Genomic DNA, 21059 nt, shown 5'->3' on the forward strand with positions numbered 1-21059 from the left:
TCCCAAACCTTTAAACTGCTGCTGCCTATATTCTCCACATTAGCATTCCAGGCGTACAGCCATCCTGCTTAAGAGATGTTCCTACAGCAGCCTCCAGGATCTTACTTCCTACTCAACTCAGGGTCTGGGCTTATATCTTGTCTAAGCCCAGCCCCCTCCTAATCAGGTGAGGCTCTCATTAGCTCCCCTTGCCACCTGCAGGCTGCTTTTCAGGCTGCCTCTCTTAAAGTGGCATGTGCCTGCCAAGAATCCTGTCACATACCTCCCCACTTTGGCTCTTCTCTCTGGGGTTTCCCAAATCTCCTTTTCTGTTATGGTGTGGTCCTTTAGCCTTTCTCCTCCATGATGTAATTCACAGGGCAGTGGTAGCTGGGGTTTTCAGGTGCCCCATACTTGCCTTTCCCTGGGGTGGCTACACGCAACGTTTTATGAGGCTACTACCTCACCACAAGTAGCCCCACCACACTAACCAGCCCAGGGGGGTGCCGTTTCCAGTCTTATCCAGGACCAAGAGATTCCCTTTCTCTTCTGGGCTTCTTGGGTGTGCTCTATGCAGTTCTCTAAGGCTGTCCATTCTGGATATCCTCTCCTGCACCCCACAAGCTCTCTCGTAGTCCCTGCATTTGTGTCCAAACCTCAGTGCTTGCCCTCAGGGTCTCTCCTCCACACTCAGCCTTCATTTCTCAGACCCTCCTCACCATGGATGGTACTGCCTCGTCCATCTATGTCCTGAGCCACAAGTTCCCTGATCCCCTTCATCTCTGGCTTTGGCCACTCTCTGACCATTGGCCTGTCTCTTCCAAGTATCTGGCCCCACTTTGGGCCAGTTGAGATCTCCAGACTCCCTAGCTCCAGCAGTCTCATGCTGTGGCTGTCGTCAGCCTTTGCCCCTCCCCCCCCAGGCCCTGCCCCCACCTTGGGCCAGTGAGACACTGTGGGATCAGTCCCTCTGCTGCCAACCCTTGCTCACCCATGGTTCTGCTCTCTTTATGGACCACTTTCCCAGCCAATACGCAGCTGTAGCAGGGTGCCCTCCAGAGATGGCTGTGAAGCCCCTGGAGTCCTTTCAGCCCTCACCCAAGTTCCCTGATCTCTTTCGTCTCTCTCTGTGGCCACTGTCTGACCTTTGGCCTGTCCCTTCCAGCCTGTAGATCACAACTGGCCCAAAGTGGGGCCAGGTACTCGCAAGGGACAGGCCAAAGGTCAAAGAGTGTCCACAGCCAGAGATGAAAGGGATCAGGGAACTTGTGACCCAGGGCAAAGATAGATGAGGAACCTACTCTGGTCCCTGGGGCAGCCTCCCTTATATAGAAGTCAATACATCAAGGTTTGGTTGGTGAATGGAAGTGTGACTTAGTCCCACAGAGAGCACTACCCACAGAGACCGGAGTGGGTAAGTGCTGAAAGGACTCCAGGAGCTCCATGGCCACCCTTGGAGGGCACTCTGCTACAGCCTTAAAAAATTCCATCTCACCCCATCCACTCCCACTAATTGATCCTATTTTCTACTTTAAGACTCTTGGTAATTCAACAGCAAAGAGAATATATTGGATGCAAGGGGAATGGTTGGATCTGATTGTCTTTTGTGCAATGGCTAAAACAGTGTTCCCCAACCTTTTCCAGCCCAAGGCACACTTATATTAATAAAAATTTTTCATGGTACACCTGTTCAGGCATTTCCTATTCCCATACTTATGAGCTCATTGTAGCTCACTGCCACGGCAAAATTCCATGGCAAAGCTGTTCAGAGGCTCACAAACTGTGCATCCTCCACAGCCAGCACATGCACAGTAGATGAATTTCCTTCTGCTCGGCTGGTTCTCTCTCTCCCGTACAGCCAACACATGCATGAGTCTTCTGTGAATATTTAATCAACACAGTTTATTCGTTAGTTCTAGGTGGCTGGAGAACTTTCTTCTCATTCCAAAATTCTTGCAGCACACCAGGGAGCTCTTTGTGGCACACTGGTGTGCTGTGGTACACCGGTTGAAAAGCACTGGCCTAGCAAACCATGTTATAGCAACACACAGGCTCTAGTGAAATGCAGTATCCAAATTTCTTTGCTATGTGCTTCTTCTTGTTTCTGCTCAATATTTTACAACACATTTGCTGTGAAATCTCTCCTCAATACTGTGCCTGGCTTCCTTTTGGTAATATCATCTGAAAAAAAAGAGTGGCTCCAGGTTTCTTTTTAATTATTTTTTTTTTAATAATGTCTGTTTTCAATCCTTGCGATGACATAAACTAGTGGTGCTCAACCTCCAGCCTTCAGACCAGATCCAGCTCATGGAACCATTTCATCTGACTCATGGGACTCTCCACTGGTCCAGAAATTTGGTAGGAGGAAAGCAGTGGCAGCATTAATTGTTGCTCCCCTGCTGCCAAATTTCCAGCCAGCAGGGAGCCCTGTGGGCTGGATGATATGGCCCTCTGTGCCAAATCACTAGTCTGTGGTGGGATTCATGTGCACAGTCACTTCATGGCCAGATCCAGTGCGTTGGGTCAAGCCAGCATGCAGCCAAATCCAATTTGCAGGATCAGGCCAGGCATCAGCATGTGGGATCCAGCTCACAGGTTGGCTCAGTGCCACCTATTTTGTCCACAGGGCTGAAAGGTTGAACACCACTAGTAGAAGCTAGTCTTTCTTCAGTCCTTTCAGATCACAGAAATCAAAATATCTCCTGAAGAGTAATTAGAAGGTCAATAATTATAAAGAAAAACAAATAATACAGCCAACTAGGGAATTATGGGCACCCCAACCTCCAGAGAATTATGGATTGCTTCCTGACACAGGATCTGATTGGTCTGGTGAAAGATGCAGAAGTCTTGGAAATGGTTTTGGTGATCTGATTTTTTAGGCTGAGCTTTGGGGCTTCTGTAGCTTTCACAGCATAGTAGAACCTCATGGTAAGTGGAAATCACTCTACCATACTCACTTTTCTCTTGACACTATCCTTTGTGGCAGTAGATAAAGGCAGTTAGCATAGGAGATAACCATGGTGCCTTGTATCAGCACAGATCATTCCTATATAGGGGGAATTCAGCTGATTATTGGAGGTTGGAGTCTCCCATTTTACAACTTCTGAGTGGCTCCATGTGCCCGAACATGGCAAGAATTTTTTTCTTCTTTCCCTAAGATACCAGGAGGAATTCAGAGGTGGTATGTAAGATGGTATATTTAAGCTGCACCTAGTTCTACATAGGCAGTTTCAGCATAGTGATAGGAAATCAAGCATGAGCAGATCTAGGATTTTGAAAATGGGGTGCAGGTGGGACAGCACATTATCATGTATAACATAATATGTATTTTTCTCCAGTTAAGGAGAAACTAGAAGCTTTACTAACAAGCTAGGGGCTTAGGGCTATATTATTTGGTTAAAATGGAAACAAAAACAAATGTAACTTTATTGGAATGTGCATTCACTTGCTATATTATATATTATGTATAAAAAAATCACAATGAACTAGCTAGTGAACGCCGCGATGCTGGAGCGGACAGAGCGTCCCACAGGAGTGCAGGGGGATCCCCTGCGTGCTCCCAGAAGTGGACAGGAAGTCTGGGTCCACCGGGACCCCCACACTCCCCCCGGCTCGGCAATCTACTTCCAGGTCTGCTGCCAAGCGTGCTGGGGAGCCCCTTCACTCCTGTGGGATGCTCCATCTGCCCCACCATCCCAGCATTCGTGAGCTGCCCAGTACCCTGAGGTTTGTAGAAAAAACATTTAAATCTGTGTCTATTTCCAAATCGCTGAATCTCTACAAATCAATTCAGAGAGTTCCAGTTCAATTCAGAAAGATTAAAGGGTCTCCTGATGCAATTCAGATTCGCAGATTCAGCCACTGAATTGGGCTGAATCTCCACTGAATTCAATCAGTGACCGAAGTTTTGCACAGCCCTACTGTCCAGCCCACTGCCATCAAGTCACTGTTAAAATTATTTACTCTTCTAGTTGTGGAAGCAACTAAAGTGTGCTTGGCTCTTTGTAAATCAAGCATAGAATGGAATGAAGTAAGGAATGTGAAACAAAGCAGAGTGATGGACAGGGATCTGCACTTTTTCAAGTTTCAGTCTTGGTATTAAGTTGCAAGAAAAATGCTCTAAAATCTCCTCCTCACAGGATCTTTACAGTCTAACCCATTGTCTTCCTCCTCCAGCAGATCTCAGCTTCACAGGCAGTCAATAATCTTCTCCCACTGTTTGATACCTCTCTCCATGGAAATGAGCATTGGTTTATTCAAGAGATGAATAGGTGCACTAGAGAGATGATGAAGCCACCATTACTAAAGTCACAAAAGTCAGGAAAAAGGCAGGGCAGGGTGGCACCTGGAAGCTAACTCATGCTGAAATGCCTATGCTTTCATAGGCAACATCCTAATTCATCTGATGCTGGAAGTGGAAAGGCTAAAATTGCTTTCCATGGCCATTGGAGCAAGCAGCATATGAGTAATAGCCTCATAAGAAATTCATAGGTGTGTTTTGGGGATGGGAACACCTGAAATAAATAAACAGGAGAATTACTGAGGTCTTCAGAAATAGGGAGATTTTCCATTGACATTTTTTTTCTGAGAAAATTTAAATAATGAAATATTTCAGATGGGAATCTTGTCACAGCAGCTTATGGAAGACAAAACCCATCTGCCCTGTGCTGCCATTCTCTTCCCTAGACTGGTCTCCCCGGTTAGGTAATGGCTTATTAGATTCAGCATACTCTCCCCTCCTGGATGTCAGAAGTGATGGTTCTTAGCATAATGGGAGATGCAGTCCAACCATAGAGCCCCTCCTGTTGGGGGGCATAAGGTGACCAAACTACAGCTCCCCTGTGACACTGTAGCAGCATATCCAAACTGAAATGCTTCAGCTTCCAGATGTCTGTATTTTTTATGAAAAATTAAAATTGAGATGCACAGGTACAAATGTGCACATATGCATTCACAGTCATTGCAAATGCACAGTTTAAACTGCTGCTCCTATGAAAGCTCAGCCTGTAATTTGTAATACATTTCCTTCCTGCATAAATAATAATAGAACCTTTGGGCTGTATTCTGATTCCAGTTTAGAGTAACTCTTACTCCTAGCGAGTGCATCTACAAGAGATGCTTTACTACACATTAGACTAATCTAATGCAGCAGTAAAGTGTCAGCATCTACATGTGCACAGGATTTAGTGCACAGTAAATTAGGCTAATGTGTTGTTTGCACATACCAGGGGTTTTTAACCTTTTTTGGTTGGGGTATCCCTGGTGGCCGGTCAAGAAGCAGGGAGTCCCCCAGCAGCTGGCTGACAAGCTGTGGGGAGGGAGGGGAGACATTGAAAACTCCTGGCACATACCAACTATGAGCTGGCAGGCTTAACCGCTGCTCCTTGTCGCATTGAAATTTCAGGGACCTCTACCTCGTTCTTCCTCCCTCTCGCCTGCCACATCTTTGATGTGAAGTTAGTTCTCAGGATTCATAGATTCATAGATGTTAGGGTCGGAAGGGACCTCAATAGATCATCGAGTCCGACCCCCTGCATAGACAGGAAAGAGTGCTGGGTTTAGATGACCCCAGCTAGATGCCTATCTAACCTTCTCTTGAAGACCCCCAGGGTAGAGGAGAGCACCACCTCCCTTGGGAGCCCGTTCCAGACCTTGGCCACTCTAACTGTGAAGAAGTTTTTCCTAATGTCCAGTCTAAATCTGCTCTCTGCTAGCTTGTGGTCATTATTTCTTGTAACCCCCAGGGGCGCCTTGGTGAGTAAAGCCTCACCAATTCCCTTCTGTGCTCCCATGATGAACTTATAGGCAGCCACAAGGTCGCCTCTCAGCCTTCTCTTGCGGAGGCTGAAGAGGTCCAGGTGCCCCAGTCTCTCCTCATACGGCTTGGCCTGCAAGCCCTTAACCATACGAGTGGCCCTTATCTGGACCCTCTCCAGGTTATCCACATCCCTCTTGAAGTGCGGCGCCCAAAATTGCATGCAGTTCTCCAACTGCGGTCTGACCAGCACTTGATAGAGCGGAATTATCACCTCCTTGGATCTGTTCGTCATGCATCTGCTGATGCACGATAAAGTGCCATTAGCTTTTCTGATAACTTCGTCACACTGACGACTCATGTTCATCTTGGAGTCCACTAGGACTCCAAGATCCCTTTCTGCTTCCGTGCCACCAAGCAGGTAATTTCCTAGGCAGTAGGTATGCTGGACATTTTTCCTCCCTAGGTGCAGCACTTTGCATTTCTCCTTGTTGAATTGCATTCTGTTGTTTTCTGCCCATATGTCCAACCTGTCCAGGTCTGCTTGTAGTTGTTCCCTGCCTTCCGGTGTGTCCACTTCTCCCCACAGTTTTGTGTCATCTGCAAACTTGGACAGAGTACACTGTTTAGATAGGAGTTCAGGAGTTTAGATAGTATCTTGAGTGATGATTGTACAGGAGAGGTCAGTCTTGTGCAGGGCTTCACCACCCTCACACCCAGCCCCTATCCTCTTGGGTGACAAGTCATATCTTCTTGCTGGTATTGAGTGTGAGCAGCCAGTTCTTGGATCCTCTCCAGCCCAATTGGCTGTGGGCTTCGTGAGAGATCATGGCTGTGCCCTCTAGGCAGGTGGCTTCTCCTCAAATGTCTTCACCCTGCTTGCGATAGTCTTCCTTCTCTTCGGGATCACTGAGTCCTGGAGAGATGAATTCGCTGCTTGCCAATCCCAGGATTCATGTTCAGATGCTACTGGGTCTCAGGTGTTGACTCTTGGGCTAGATTAATCAGAACTCAGATGTACAGGGAATCAGGCTTTTCCTCTGCTATACTTCCATAGCTTGGGATTACTACTTAACAACACATAGAAAAACTTCTGAGGCTGAACTGGGCTTCAATTCCACTATCTGCAGCCCTCTGAGCCAGTGGGCTGTTTTACTCAGTTCTTCTGAGCAAATTCCTTCTTTACCCAGGTCTATCCAGGACTCTCTGAGGCTGGCTGCTGTCGGTGTCCCTTTCCCCCCTCTTTCCTGAGGGTATAGTACTCTCTCTCTCCCTCTGGGGTACTCCTCCTCCTCATGCCTCCATCTCCTGGCCAGTAAGCCACCTGAAACCTCCTGCTGTCCAGCTTCGCTTATCTGCATGGTAGGTTGGGTTGGTTCCTCATTTGGGGTCGCAGTCTCTCTGGCATCCCACAAGGGTTCAGTTTGCTGGGTCTCGACTGTGGCAGAGTCCTTTTTCCAGTCTGACTGCAGCATCTCTTCTTCTTTTACATCAAATGCTGAGCTCTGCTCGAGGTCCTCCCTTTAAAATTCCTGGGCTTTGCCTCTGGGCCAATCAGCATGGGCCCTTTGGGGCACATGCTCCCTGGCCCAGGTGTGTGGCCCCTGCTCTCGTCCCGGCATAGCTGGGGAAGCACTGGCTGCCTGGGACCCCTGCTAAGGGAGTTCCCCCCCCAGCAGCCTGGCCGGCTCCTGCCAGGTGAATCCCCCACTGGAGTCCTTCCACATGCTGGGTGGTGTGATGCTCCCAGATCTGGCTGGGTGAGTCTTTTTTTCCTTTTGGGGCTTGCAGCCAGTAGGCCGGGATAGCGCTGCTCGTCCGAGCCCCGCCGGGGGCATTTTCCCCAACCTGGCCCCTCCGGGGTCTAGCAGGGGCTGGGGAGCAGCCCCTGCTACACCAACATATACAGGTACTAGAGTAACAGTGCATTAGCTACTGCACAGAAATGGGAGAAGCAGTTTCTCCTCCCCAGTCCCTGGCACTGCTCCCTCCCTTTTTTCCCCCCAGTCCCAGTGCTGCTTCCCTGTCGCTTGTCCCCTTGGTCCCTGTTCTGCTTCACCCCTGCATCTTTCCCCTAACCCCCCTCAGTCCTGGTGCTGCTTACTCCTATGCTTAGGCATGGGGCATTGCCCCAAGCCATTGTTCCTGAGCCAGTCTGCGATCCCAAGCTCCACATGGCTGGGAACTCGCTCCCCAGAGCCCAGGCTTGACCCCCATGCCTCCTGCCAGCCCTCTGGAGCTCCCCCTGGCTGCTGCAGGGGGACTGGAACAGCTCTGGACTGAACTGCTCCCATTGATAGCAAATTTGTTCCTGACTGGGGTGCATATGTAGATGTACACTGAGGAGCACTTTATTGAGCCTGACTTTTTCTTCACAGAAAATTCAGGTGCATTAATTGCACGTGTAGACGTGCCCAGAGTTACTGAGATAAGAACGTGACCCTTTGTATGTTAATAAGTCATACATACAAAATCTCAATCATCTGCACATTCAGTTTCTCCCATACACACACTCCTTTGAGCTACAGAGATGTAAATAAGGGCAGCATTTAGTCTGTACAATTTAAGTCATGTAAAAGGTATGAAGTAATACAGGAAATATAAAATGGAGGTGAACACTCAAACTCAGGCACAGCTGAAGGTCAGCCTTTACCTTGAATTTTCTAAGATATGTTGGATTGTTTCTTAACTGGTAAATGCAATAAAGGTTTCCATGGAAATTCAGTCATATTCTAGTTCAGGTTTGATCTGTCTTATTGATTCATGTGATTTATGTTTTGTCCAATAAACATCTCATATTCATGCCAATCCTTAAGTTTATGGTCAGGCAGACAATGGCACCACAAGTACTTATGTAGCCATGATAGATCCTCTTTGTGGAGGAGGATGGTAGGAGGTAGAGGGAGAATTAGAAGAGAAAGGAAGGAGGGACTTTCTAGAACAAATAGAATTGCTTGGTCATCATGAACTGCAGTGGGCTAGGAGAGCTCTCTGTGCTTCTTGCTCTGGGGAACACCTTGCCTATGTCCTGCAAAATGTGCACAGGACACTGTGACAATGGAACAATTACCCAGCAACAGCTATGCAGAGATGTTATAGCACACAGATGTTGCCATAGCTTTGCAAGTGGTTGCTGACAGCATCCTTTAGCTCTCCTGGCAAGAGTTAAGAAGTGGGGTTTTGATGGTGGGGAAGTAAGAAGCAAGGACCATTGCAACAAAAGGTTCAGTTTTCTGGAGAGGTCCTTGCTGCTGCTACTGCTGCTGCTGCTGCTGCATTTGATTGACAAGAGGTGAAATGCTTTGTAAGTGGCAAAATCTGCAGAGGCGGAGTCCCTCTCCATGCCTATCCTGCATGGTCTGTCCTGATCCCTTCCCCATGCATGCTTCCCCTTGTCAGTGCTGCATGGAGGACCTGCTAGGGACCTTTGGAAACAGGGGGGCTTCTTTTTTCTTATCTTGGCTTGGTAATATTTTCCTGTTTCTATATCTATATCTTCCAAGCAAATGAGTGTGATGTCCTAGGCAAAGGCTGGTTGGCAAAGTGCTGCAAAGCTGAAGGGGTTAATTTTTGACAGGAGTAAATTAAGGTAATCTTCTGACCCCAGAGGAGCCCTGCTGATTCACAGGAGCTGAGGATTTGACCCCAAATTGCTGTTCCCAAGTAAATATCTCTAACAGTATAATAATAATAATAAAAAAGGGAGGTCAAACTGGAAAATGCTGCCCAAGCACAATGGAACCAGAAGACTTAACATTGTTCAAATTAATCACATTTTCTTGTTGTTATTTTAAAATATTTATAGAAGGATCTAAAATGGCTATTATTTGCCCAGCAGAACAGAATATCTCATGTGATTACACAATTGTCCTGTGTTATATGTACTTCATAATACAGAATGGCTGCTTTTTCAAGTAATTAGTCCATACTCTATCCATACTGAAGAGTTAATGAGATCTTGGTGATATTTCCTTTCTTTTCTGTGGAACACATTTTGGTGGCATCGGAGCAAAAAAGATGCTCTAAACTGATAGAGCTAAATTCATGGCTGGCGTAAGTCTAAGTAGTGCCATTAAAGTCAGTGGAACCATTCCAATTTACAACTGAAAAATTTATTTTTCCTATTCATAGGATTAAATTTAATGCATGTCAATGCCATATAATCCTGTCTGTTCCTGGAGTTACTCCAGATTTGTACTTCTGTACCTGGGAACATTATTTCTGCCATTAACAAGGACTTCATAAGATTCTCTCCCACATTCTGTAGAAGATCATTCAGGGATCTTGGCCTTGAAGCTAAGCTGGAAGCAAAATTAAATTTTTATGACTGACAGCCTTAAACATAAAAGCTCAAACTGCACTTGGATAGTTTGCTTACTTGACTGCCCAGAAAATATGGAAGCAACAGTGGAAAGTGAGGTGTGTGGTTATACTGGGAATGCCATGCTTGTGTAATGCTGCGACATGAGGCTGAAGGCCAGCGTCTTTCACTTACCTAAATACACCAGTGTCTGGTATAGCAGGACTTTGGGAACTGTGCTACTTTTTGTTGGGTTTGTTTTCCTTTGATGAAATGACTTTGGTTTCATTCTTATAATAACTGGCCAATTCCTAAAATGGTCACAATATTATGTAATCGCAAGGGTGGGCAAAATACTGCCTGTGGGTTGGATCTGGCCCACCAAGGGGTTCTGTCCAGCCTGCAGTAGTTCCTTCAGCCCTGCCTGGCCCAGGCTTGAGGGGCAGCTTGGGCTGTGGCACATGTGGCCAGTCCCATTCCTCCAGATGTGCAGCAGGGCAGAGGCTGCAGTGGCCAAACTCAGGTTCCTAGCAGCCCCTGTGGCAGCAGATCACTCTGCTCCTGGGCGCCGCTTCCTGCCCACCTGCAGCTCCATCCCATCTGAATCTATATCTCTATCTCTATCTATAGCTAGAGATATATAGATATATGTATATAGATAGAGATATAGATATGAATATAAACTGAATATATATATATAATATGTGTGTGTGTGTATGTATGTGTGTGTGTATGGCTTGATCACATGTAACATATACTCATGTGTAACTCCATTAAAGTCAACAGAAGATCTGCACGTGGAATGGCTAACTGGACTGAGACCTAGTAATGTTCATTCCCCTAGTATACCAGTTGTACCAGGTCCATGCTCTTGGGGATGCTGTTTAAAACTGTCTTTATTGCACTGATGATCCTAACTGGACAAATAAAACAGAGCAAATAGTAAAGTGATGACAATGGACTAATTACTGTAACTCTTTATCATCTTTTCTGATTTCTAGCCTTAGCATTAAGCATGTTCTCTTTTTCAGTTTCTGACACTGAAGAATCAAGATAATTCACAAATAGGAACTGTCCCTTTTATATTTCAGGCAGTGGAGAAAGCATTTGCAGTGCCAGCTGGGTTTTATTGGCAGACCGTAGAAACTGATGAAAAATACTTCCCTAGCAGCAGTGACATTGGGACTAGCAGAGATATAGATACAGAGGTAAAGAATTCCTGTCTGAATTCTAGAATTAAGTGGAAAGCTAAGGGAAGATCAAACCTGGCATGGAATATTTGAACTCATAGAATTGTTACAAATACTCATTTTCAAATGTTTCTCACTCTAATATACCAGCCAAACCTTTGGTATCATTAATTTTCATCTACCCATTGCTCTGAGCCTGCAAAGATTAAACGCTCAACTGTAAAGGCTAGAGAAAATTATACCAGTTAGGTGCATATCAGCAATGCAGACTTATTTTGAAATACCAACCCAACTTGACTGCAAGCTGATGTGTTATAGAATTTGTCTGTATTTTAGAATTTCTACAATAAAAGGTTTAGTAAGTCTGGTTTGGGAATTTCAAAACTTCATCACAAACTTGATTTAAAGTTACAAATGTTATGATTTATTTTCTAAATGTGCATCAAGATGGATAAGCTGCTAAGAAAGCTCAATACTCCTGCCTCAATCCTTCAGTGTGCCTAAGGTTTATCAATGGGAGTTGAAGACATGGGGCACTTAGCTGGATCATGGACGGTGCTGACCGACATAGGAAAAAAACCAAAACTGCGCTTTACCAGAATAGGAATCATGTCGGTTTGACCTGACTCGCCCAGCATCTGTATAGCTCACACGCTTCAGCCAGGCTTTTTTGGCACTCTTATCTAATAGCTGATTCAATCAGTTATTAGATAAAAGCGCCAAAAAGGCCAGGTGAAGTGTGTGAACTACACAGGTGCTGGGTGAGCCAGGTCAAATTGGCACGATTCCTATTGTGGGCATGCACTGTGCTCAGTGTGGGGGCATGCTGAACTGAAATTAAAGTGCTGGGGTCGTCCCGTTCCCCCCCCCCCCCCCCCCCCCCGTGTCTATAAGCACCTGAAGTGCCTGGCCTCCTCCTGTAGCATGTGCTGGGGCTAGTTCAAGAATTACACTTCTGAGCTTCTACAGGGAGCTGTTAGAAAGACATCTTCACAGTGCAAGGCGTTGAGAAAGGTAAACCCTGAGAAGGGAAAGGATAAAATGGGGTGATTGTTGATGTTCCCCCTACCTTACACAGATATGCTCAGTTATATCACCACCCATGATATAATTCACCACTTGGGATGTCTCCATGAAGGTTTTATGAGGCATGGAGCTACAGGACAATTCCTTTCTTTTTAGCTCATATGAGCAATGGGTTAATAACAGGGGAATTATAAGTAAATGAAGAGAAAAAAATAGAGCTCTTTTCTAGTTGGACCAGACTTTTTTATTCCTCAGTTAGATTTATAACTTCATTTATCATAATGTTGTAAGCCTCATTATGTGTTTATGGGGGAGTAGCATTTGGTAACACTTCATTTAAAGTGTCCAGTAATGATGAATTCATTTGGCATTCACTGCAGCAATAAAGCTCCTGGTTGAGGATGGTATTGTGTGTCTGTATGGAAGGGAGAACCATACACAAAATACAGGCCAGTACAGTCATGCTCTTCAGATATCTACTATCCCTGAATTTCCCGAACAACCCAGATTCTTCCATTACCTTATGTGCACCTTGAATACAGTATTCCTCCTTATGGGAGAGTGAAGTACATTTAAAATAAAAAGAGAATTAAATGGCGAACATTTTTTTCCTGGTGTATATATTCATTATATAGCTATGGCTATGCCTACATGATAAACTTACCGTGCCTGGAAGCTATACCTTTAGCAGGCTGCACTGTTTTGCTCAGGCTGCCTCTTAAACCAGAATCGGTATGGCTGTGTCCACACAGCACTGCAGGCAGACTAGTTAGTATGGGAGCAGGCTGATTAGTGCACCCAAAATCCTACATGAAGGCAGATACTGCTTCCATTTTAGATGCGGTAGCCCACATAGAGCAGCACAGCATGTTGGAGGAAGGGTATGTTTACTGTGTAATGGCAGTTTCTGTACCATATCTGAGGATGGACTGAATTAATTCCTCTAGAAAATAAGATTGTGGCATATAAATAAGTTATAGTTCACCTTTGGTATCTACTTTTTGGATTATGTTCTTGTATTGATTTTGGAATTGCCGTAAATATGGAAAAATAGCTATCTTGTCTCTTGCTATTATTTGACTGCAAAATTAACCAGCAGAATAAATACATTTCATTTCCTGCCCCAAATAACTTACAGTTCTGACAGTAACAAATCAAAGGAAAATGCCATATTTTTTTACATACAACATACAACTTTCCCCCTAAAATCACCCCTGCCCCCAAAATTGGGATGTATGTTTTAAGTGGGGAAGCTGTTTTCTGGAAAAGAAGCAAGTCTGAAAATACTTTGCATGCCATGAAGCTGCCAAGATGTCAGAGTCCTAGGTTAATCCTCTCATAGCCATAGCTATTGGCTGAGCACGCGCCTAAAGCAGCAGGTGAGCTGTTCGTATTATCTTAACGAGGCTTGTGATGTGGAAATAGCACTTCATGTACAGTAACTTATATAAAAAGCTTCTTACAGTAAAAAATCCGAACAGTCTTGCTGCTGCATTTGCAAGGGTCTGGGGCCTAACCTTGGAAGTTCCTGGTACCAGCTACCTCACCCAGACTGTTTCCTTGGATGCCACACTTCTGGACACGCTGTGTTTCCAGGAGGACTTACTCTATGTCACAGTTGGCCGTGACTCTGGAAAAATATTTTTTTCTATGTTCTGCCTTCCAAAACCAAGGTTTGTGTTTTATTCAGGGTGTGGTATATGTGAGGAAATAAAGTAGTTCAGGTGACAAAGGCATTATATATTATAAGTGTTAATATCATGGTAGTGCACTGGATCCAATCATGGGCTAGCAAAATAGCATGTTGATCACTATAAATACACAACAAAGAGCCCACAAAGATCATACAGCATAAGGAAGACATGGGGATTAAATCTGAAGATAAGAAAGAGAGGGATATTTACATGTGATTGATATCTGTGGTTCTCTCTAGGAATAGAAGTGTCATTGTTACTAATAGGGGTGTGCTTGTTTGTCCTTTGTGACCTTTGCCTTTCTGTTCAGGTTGCCTTGGTGTTGCTATTTGAAACCCTACTCCAAAACCCTTTGGCCACCCATCACATGCTACAGTTGATTCTCAGTGCTGGTTTGGATATCTGTGGACTCCGCCTACTTTATCCCCAGCACAACTTGCTGCTCTGTACCACAGGTAATACCTTATCTGCACACAGAACTTTCACCAATTTAACTACACTGGTTAGTACTATGGGGCGGTATGAGCATGACTTCAAGCTCCCCCTTGTCTTCTCCTCTGAGAGTCAGATACATTCTGGGCTGTTTGCTTTCATCTGTTCCCCATGTTATATTTCTGCAAGTGTTGTAACACTGACATTTTCTGTGGCCTTTATTCTTCTGTAAAAGGTCTTTCCTAAATCTCCATGTTCTTACTGAATGTATGGGTTAGTGACCTGGATGGAATCGGGGCTAGAATGAAAGAAACCTAGCACAGTTTAGTACATGTGCTTTAAACATTATATTAGCCCCTAGTGGTTGCCCTGGAGTTTTCATCTATAAGGAACTTAAACTCTCTCCTGATCTTTGGCCTTTAAGGCTTAGGAAACAGTAGGGTCCTACCTTATTTCCACTGGTTTTTACCTTTGGCACAGTGTAGAGTGTTTTAGTTTTGTTTCCTGGGGGTGTTTTCAGGCTGTGGTGTGTGTGAGGGGTTAGAGTGGATAGTTTTGGGGACTCAGTAGGGAAAATGATTGCTTACAAACACAAGGCACTAGGCTTGATATCCCAGGAAGTTCCCGATAATCCTATACTCCCATATCCCTGTATCAATTCTTAGATAGCTTTTGGTGGTGGGGGACTGGTACTCTGGCCCTTCCACAGCTGCTTTTTATAGTTTGACAGATTTCTGATCTCCCACCTTTTAATCTGGGAGAACAGAGGGGAAATGGAGACAGGAAATCCAAACATTTGTACCATGAGTGTCTCATGTTGGCTGCCCAAATCCATAATTTTAGGCATCTGTGTGGAAATTGTGGCTCTTATAACTTCTCAGAGCCTCATAGATTCATAGATTCATATATTCAAAGATGTTAGGGTCGGAAGGGACTTCAATAGATCATCGAGTCCAACCCCCTGCATAAGCAGGAAAGAGTGCTGGGTCTAGATAACCCCAGCTAGATGCTTATCTAACCTCCTCTTGAAGACCCCCACAGTAGGGGAGAGCACCACCTCCCTTGGGAGCCCGTTCCAGACCTTGGCCACTCTAACTGTGAAGAAGTTCTTCCTAATGTCCAATCTAAATCTGCTCTCTGCTAGCTTGTGGCCATTATTTCTTGTAACCCCTGGGGGCACCTTGGCGAATAAAAACTCACCAATTCCCTTCTGTGCCCGCGTGATGAACTTATAGGCAGCCACAAGGTCGCCTCTCAACCTTCTCTTGCGGAGGCTGAAAAGGTCCAGGTTCTCTAGTCTCTCCTTGTAGGGCTTGGTCTGCAGGCCTTTAACCATACGAGTGGCCCTTCTCTGGACCCTCTCCAGGTTATCTGCATCCCTCTTGAAGTGCGGCGCCCAGAATTGCACGCAGTACTCCAACTGCGGTCTGATCAGCACCCGATAGAGGGGAAGTATCACCTCCTTGGATCTATTCGTCATGCATCTGCTGATGCACGATAAAGTGCCATTGGCTTTTCTGATGGCTTCGTCACACTGCCGGCTCATGTTCATCTTGGAGTCCACTAGGACTCCAAGATCCCTTTCCACTTCCGTGCCACCCAGCAGGTCATTCCCTAGGCTGCAGGTGTGCTGGACATTTTTCCTTCCTAGGTGCAGCACTTTGCATTTCTCCTTGTTGAACTGCATTCTGTTGTTTTCTGCCCACTTGTCCAACCTGTCCAGGTCTGCTTGCAGCTGTTCCCTGCCCTCCGGCATGTCCACTTCTCCCCATAGCTTTGTGTCACCTGCAAACTTGGACAGAGTACATTTCACTCCCTCGTCCAAGTCGCTGATGAAGACATTAAAGAGTATCGGTCCAAGGACCGAGCCCTGCGGGACCCCACTGCCCACACACTTCCAGGTCAAAACTGACCCATCCACCACAACTCTTTGGGTGTGACCCTCCAGCCAATTCGCCACCCACCGGACTGTGTAGTCATCCAAGTCACAGCCTCTTAACTTGTTCACCAGTATGGGGTGGGATACCATATCGAAGGCCTTCCTGAAGTCTAAGTATACGACATCCACCCCTCCTCCTGTGTCCAGGCGTTTCTTAACCTGGTCATAAAAAGAGACTAGATTAGTCAGGCATGATCTACCTGCTACGAACCCGTGCTGGTTTCCCCTCAGCATAATTTGTCCTGCTGGGCTCTCGCAAATGTGAGCCTTGATGATTTTTTCAAAGATTTTGCCAAGGATGGAGGTGAGACTGACTGGCCTATAGTTGCTCGGGTCCTCCTTCCTCCCCTTCTTGAAGATGGGGACCACATTGGCCCTTTTCCAGTCCTCCGGGACTTTGCCCGTGCGCCACAAGCGTTCGAATATTCCCGCCAGTGGCTCTGCAATGATGTCGGCCAGTACCTTCAGCACCCTCGGATGGAGCTCATCCGGGCCTGCCGACTTAAAGGCATTCAGTTCTTCCAAGTGACTCTGCACCATCTCAGGGTCTACGCATGGTAGTCTGGCGCCGTGCTGCTGCCTCTCTACAACCCCAGAGAGAGACTTGTCTTTCCCCTCTCTTAGGAACGCTGAGGCAAAGAACTCGTTGAGGAGTTCAGCCTTGTCCCCCCTGTCCGTCACCAATTGCTTCTGCCCATTTAGCAGGGGTCCTATTCCTCCCTGGGCCTTCCTTTTACTCCCTATATATCTAAAAAACAATTTCTTGTTGTCCTTTACTTGGGATGCCATCCTCAGCTCCATGGCAACTTTGGCCCATCTAACTGCCTCCCTACAAGTGCGAGCAGAGGAGGTATATTCCTCTTTGGTGATCTCACCCTGTTTCCACTTTTTATGTGCTCCTCTTTTGGCCCTTAGGCTGCCCTGGATTTCTCTGGTTAGCCAAGGAAGCCTCCTGGCCCCTTTCCCTCTTTTTCCTCACATCGGGATTGTCTCAGTTTTGTCCATTTAAAAGCAAGACGATAAAAGCTACCTCTCAAGATGTGTATCAGATTTAATTAACTGTTAACTTTCAAGATCTTAGTTTGACAACCATCCCATAACTACAAGGATAGGGATTGCCTCTGTAACACAGCAGTTCAGTGTATTTTTAAGCCAAGAAGTTCTCCTGAAAGACCTGTGTATGACAAAAGGGTATGTACTCATGAAATCCATTTCTCTTGGGAAAGAATGTTGGCAGACTGAGAGAAACAGGTTTTCTTTTTGCCTGGACAGAAATTCAGTCAAGACCAGGTCAGTCACTCAAAGAAATTCTGCAGTGTCCCTGCTTCTTTGTCACATTTGAAAACAGTGGAACCAGACTAGCTCATAAATATAATTACTGCTTCATTTGTCTCAGCAGTGTGGATGTAATGTGTTTTCACCAGTGACTGAAGAGCTTTGGAAATTAATAAGAAAACCATGAAGTCACTAATCAGTAACAGAAAACAGGTAGAATTCTGCTTTCAGATCTGGTTTCTGATGCTTTGCTCTTTGGACATGCTGTGAAGGACCACTTTGTATGGAGGGAAAATGTATGTGAACTGAGGTTTGCTACTCAGATCAGAACACTGAATTTTACCCTTCACTTGGAAACTTAAAAAAACACAAATAGATTGAAGTTTAAATTGTAAACCCATGAGCTTAGGATCCTGATTTCCCTGTGACAGCTGAGGTCATTAGATATGTCTAAACACCAGTGCAGAGGAAGAGGTATCCTGCCTCTCATTTTCTGATCACTGTAGTAGGAGCCATAAAGAAGTGAAGTGTGGATTCCATTCCTTCACCCACCTGGCAATCCTCATGAAGGCAGGCTCTGTGTTTGGTGAGGGGGTTGTTACAGAGGGGAAGAGAATGTTCTGCTGTGGATCTTCAAGTATGACAGGAAATAAGGAAACCCAGAACTCAGGTCTTAGCAAGTAGATGAAGGGCTGGTGGTTGGGTATTTTCTTTTGAGATGTCATTACTCTTCATTCCTTCCCCACACAGCCCAGATCCTGGCTCTGTCCAGGGTGAATGAGCAGTTTATCTGTAGCTTTAAATAATTTCCAGTTGTGTCCTTTCATCAGCTTTCCTATTTCCATGAAAGGATCAGAAAATAACCCACTTATCTTGCCCAGATTTCTTCCTAGCTTACATCCCTGTCCTTGGCCTTGGTGAGGCTGCAGCTAGAGTACTGCATCCAATTCTGGGCTCTGCAATTCAAGAAGGATGTTGAGAAGTTTGAGAGAGTCCAGAGGAGAGCCACATGCATGATCAGAGGGCAAGATAATAGGCCTTATGAAGAGAAGCTGAGAGCCATGGGACTCTTCAGCCTGTAAAAGCGCAGGCTCAGGGGTGACCTGGTGGCTGCCTATAAGTAAACAAGGGGTGTTCGTCAGGATCTGGGAGAATGTCTCTTCACCAGAGCGCCCCAAGGAAAAACAAGGACCAACAGTCATAAACTCCTACAAGTCCATTTTAGGCTGGACATAAGAAAACATTTCGTTACCATCCAAGCCCCCAAGACCTGGAATAGACTCCCTCCAGATGTGGTGCAAGCATCTACTCTGGACTTATTCAAGAAACACTTGGATGCTTATCTTGCTGGGGTCCTTTTACCCTAGATGACTTCCTGCCCCTGGGGCAGAGGGCTAGACTTGATGATCCTTGAGGTCCCTTCCAGCCCTAATGTCTATGAATCTATGAATCCCCACAAAGTGAATGGTCCAAATCTGGGTTCTGTGGTTTTCAGTGAGATCCACTCCCATGGTATCCACCTTTACATGTGTGTAGATTTCAGAGTACATAAGAATACAGATTTGGCAGAATTATCTGTTGTGTTAGTTTCCATTGGGAAGGTGTTCAGGCACAGATCTCCAGCTGATAACAATTTTGATGGTTATACAACACTGTGATTCAGTGGTGCTGTGATGTTACACCAGCTGAAAATCTGTCCTAGAACCTGACTGGAGCTAGCTGCTGCCTTTCATTCTCCTTCCCAAGAATCTCCCGACTCTGTCCTAGCCAGGCATGTTTATATGGAAGGGTTCCTTCAGCTCGGTAGAAGCAGGAAACACCACAGAACCACTGTTTGGTTCCACCTGCTGCTGTAGGGTCATACCTCTCCTCTTAACCCTGCCTGAGCAGTACAGCAGTGAGAGCATCTGATCATGAATGTATTGTTTTATGCCGGCATCCAGGCAGTGTCCACTCAGAAGAAAGATCAAGACCAGGATTCCAAACCCAGAAATTAGGCAGTGAAGCTGCCCTGAGAGTTCTCTCTGTGGGTGCTCTCAAGCAAGCCAAAGAGATCTCAAGAGCAGCAGCAAAGGCTGTTGTATGTATGGCCATTACACCATCAAGCTGGTTGTTTGGCAGGTTAGCTCCCTGGTTAGGTAACCAGCTGTGTTGGATCAGGAGCTGCCTCACATGGGGAGAGCCCCTTTGAGAAACAGATGTTACCTTGATAAACATGGAATGGGGCCAAGGGATAGGACTGATTAGTTATCAGTCATCTAGGGAGAATATAGACTTGAAAAGAGGCCTTGAATAGAATGAGTGAGCCTGGAAAGAGGGCACTCTGCTTTAGTCACACATATGTTTATCTTTCACAGAAGAGCTGCCTTCTGCTTATTCTCCTGAGGCTGGCAAGGCACCACCAGTTCTGGCATTAAGTTTGAGAGGGCCGAAAGCACGACACACCTTACAGGATATTGTAGGGCCTTCTGATCCACAGCTGGCCCGTGTGACTGACTGCAGCTCCATCAGTGCCCTCTATTGTAGGAGCCGAGCTGAGCCTCTCGTCTACCTGCCCCGCACAGACAGCCGTGTCAACAGGGAGCTGTGCCTTTGGTTTGGAGGAAGAGTATATTCTGACACAGCACTTCATGTTGGTGTCCAGAATCCTGCCTGCAAATATAACAGATCAAGGTGACAAATCTATATGATGCATTTCTAAGATCCTCTGATTTTAACAAGAGGGGTAGGGAGCAGGCAAAGAGCTAGATAGTCACTGTTCCAACAGGAAGGGGTGTGGCTACGTGCAATGTGGTATTGAAGCACCAGTCTACTTCTGCACTGTTAATGGGGTACTATTAATGTCTGCAAAGCCAATTCCTCTAGTCAGCTGTCTCAATGCTGCTGCTCCCCCACTCCCCCTCCCCCCAACTGAGAAGACTACGTGAAAAAGAAAGGTGGCTAGAAAGACTTATCACCCTGGTGATCACTATGGGGGGAAACATGACAGTGGACACAGGATTTACCAGGGGTGATTGTGACAGGGGGATTCTAGCCCCTGTTACTTTAAGGGAGAGAAAGCGCTGCAATCAGTGGGTTGCTAGAGCAGGGCTAACTGCCAGACAGTAAGCAGCTGAGGCAGCAGAAAGACAGGAGTCTACAGATAACTACTTGGGAGCAAGTTGCACCACAGTAGTGCACAGCTCCAGATAAGTATATAAGTAAGGACTGCAGTGTAGGAAGGGCAGGTTGATTAAGGTGAAGGAAAAACCCCTGTCCTGGGTTGGACACATGTGACCAGAGGCGGTGGTGCTCCTGGGCAATATAAGCTAAGACCCTGAGCTAGAGCCTCAGTTTGGCCCTCGCCTCTGTGGGGAGAAGAGTTTTTGCTAGAATGAAAGCTGCAGACGTAGGAGGGTACCCTGGAGGTTGGGCAAGAGACAGCATATAGGGAAAGTGTTTTGCAGAAATGGAGAGACCCAAGGTGGAC

General features: G+C 46.0%; 1 protein-coding gene across 1 annotated transcript in view; it reads left to right on the plus strand.

The window, feature by feature from the left end:
* The window catches only part of DNAAF8 (dynein axonemal assembly factor 8), a 209555-nt gene that overhangs the window by 94883 nt on the left and 93613 nt on the right, over positions 1-21059 (plus strand). Inside the window, exons 14-16 of the mRNA XM_059716730.1 lie at positions 11126-11242; positions 14255-14399; positions 19948-20263. Coding sequence (XP_059572713.1) covers positions 11126-11242; positions 14255-14399; positions 19948-20263 — 578 coding nt within the window. The remainder of the gene's footprint in view (positions 1-11125; positions 11243-14254; positions 14400-19947; positions 20264-21059) is intronic.

Source organism: Alligator mississippiensis, chromosome 13 (genome assembly GCF_030867095.1).
Source record: "Alligator mississippiensis isolate rAllMis1 chromosome 13, rAllMis1, whole genome shotgun sequence".
In the NCBI taxonomy this organism is placed as follows: domain Eukaryota; kingdom Metazoa; phylum Chordata; order Crocodylia; family Alligatoridae; genus Alligator; species Alligator mississippiensis.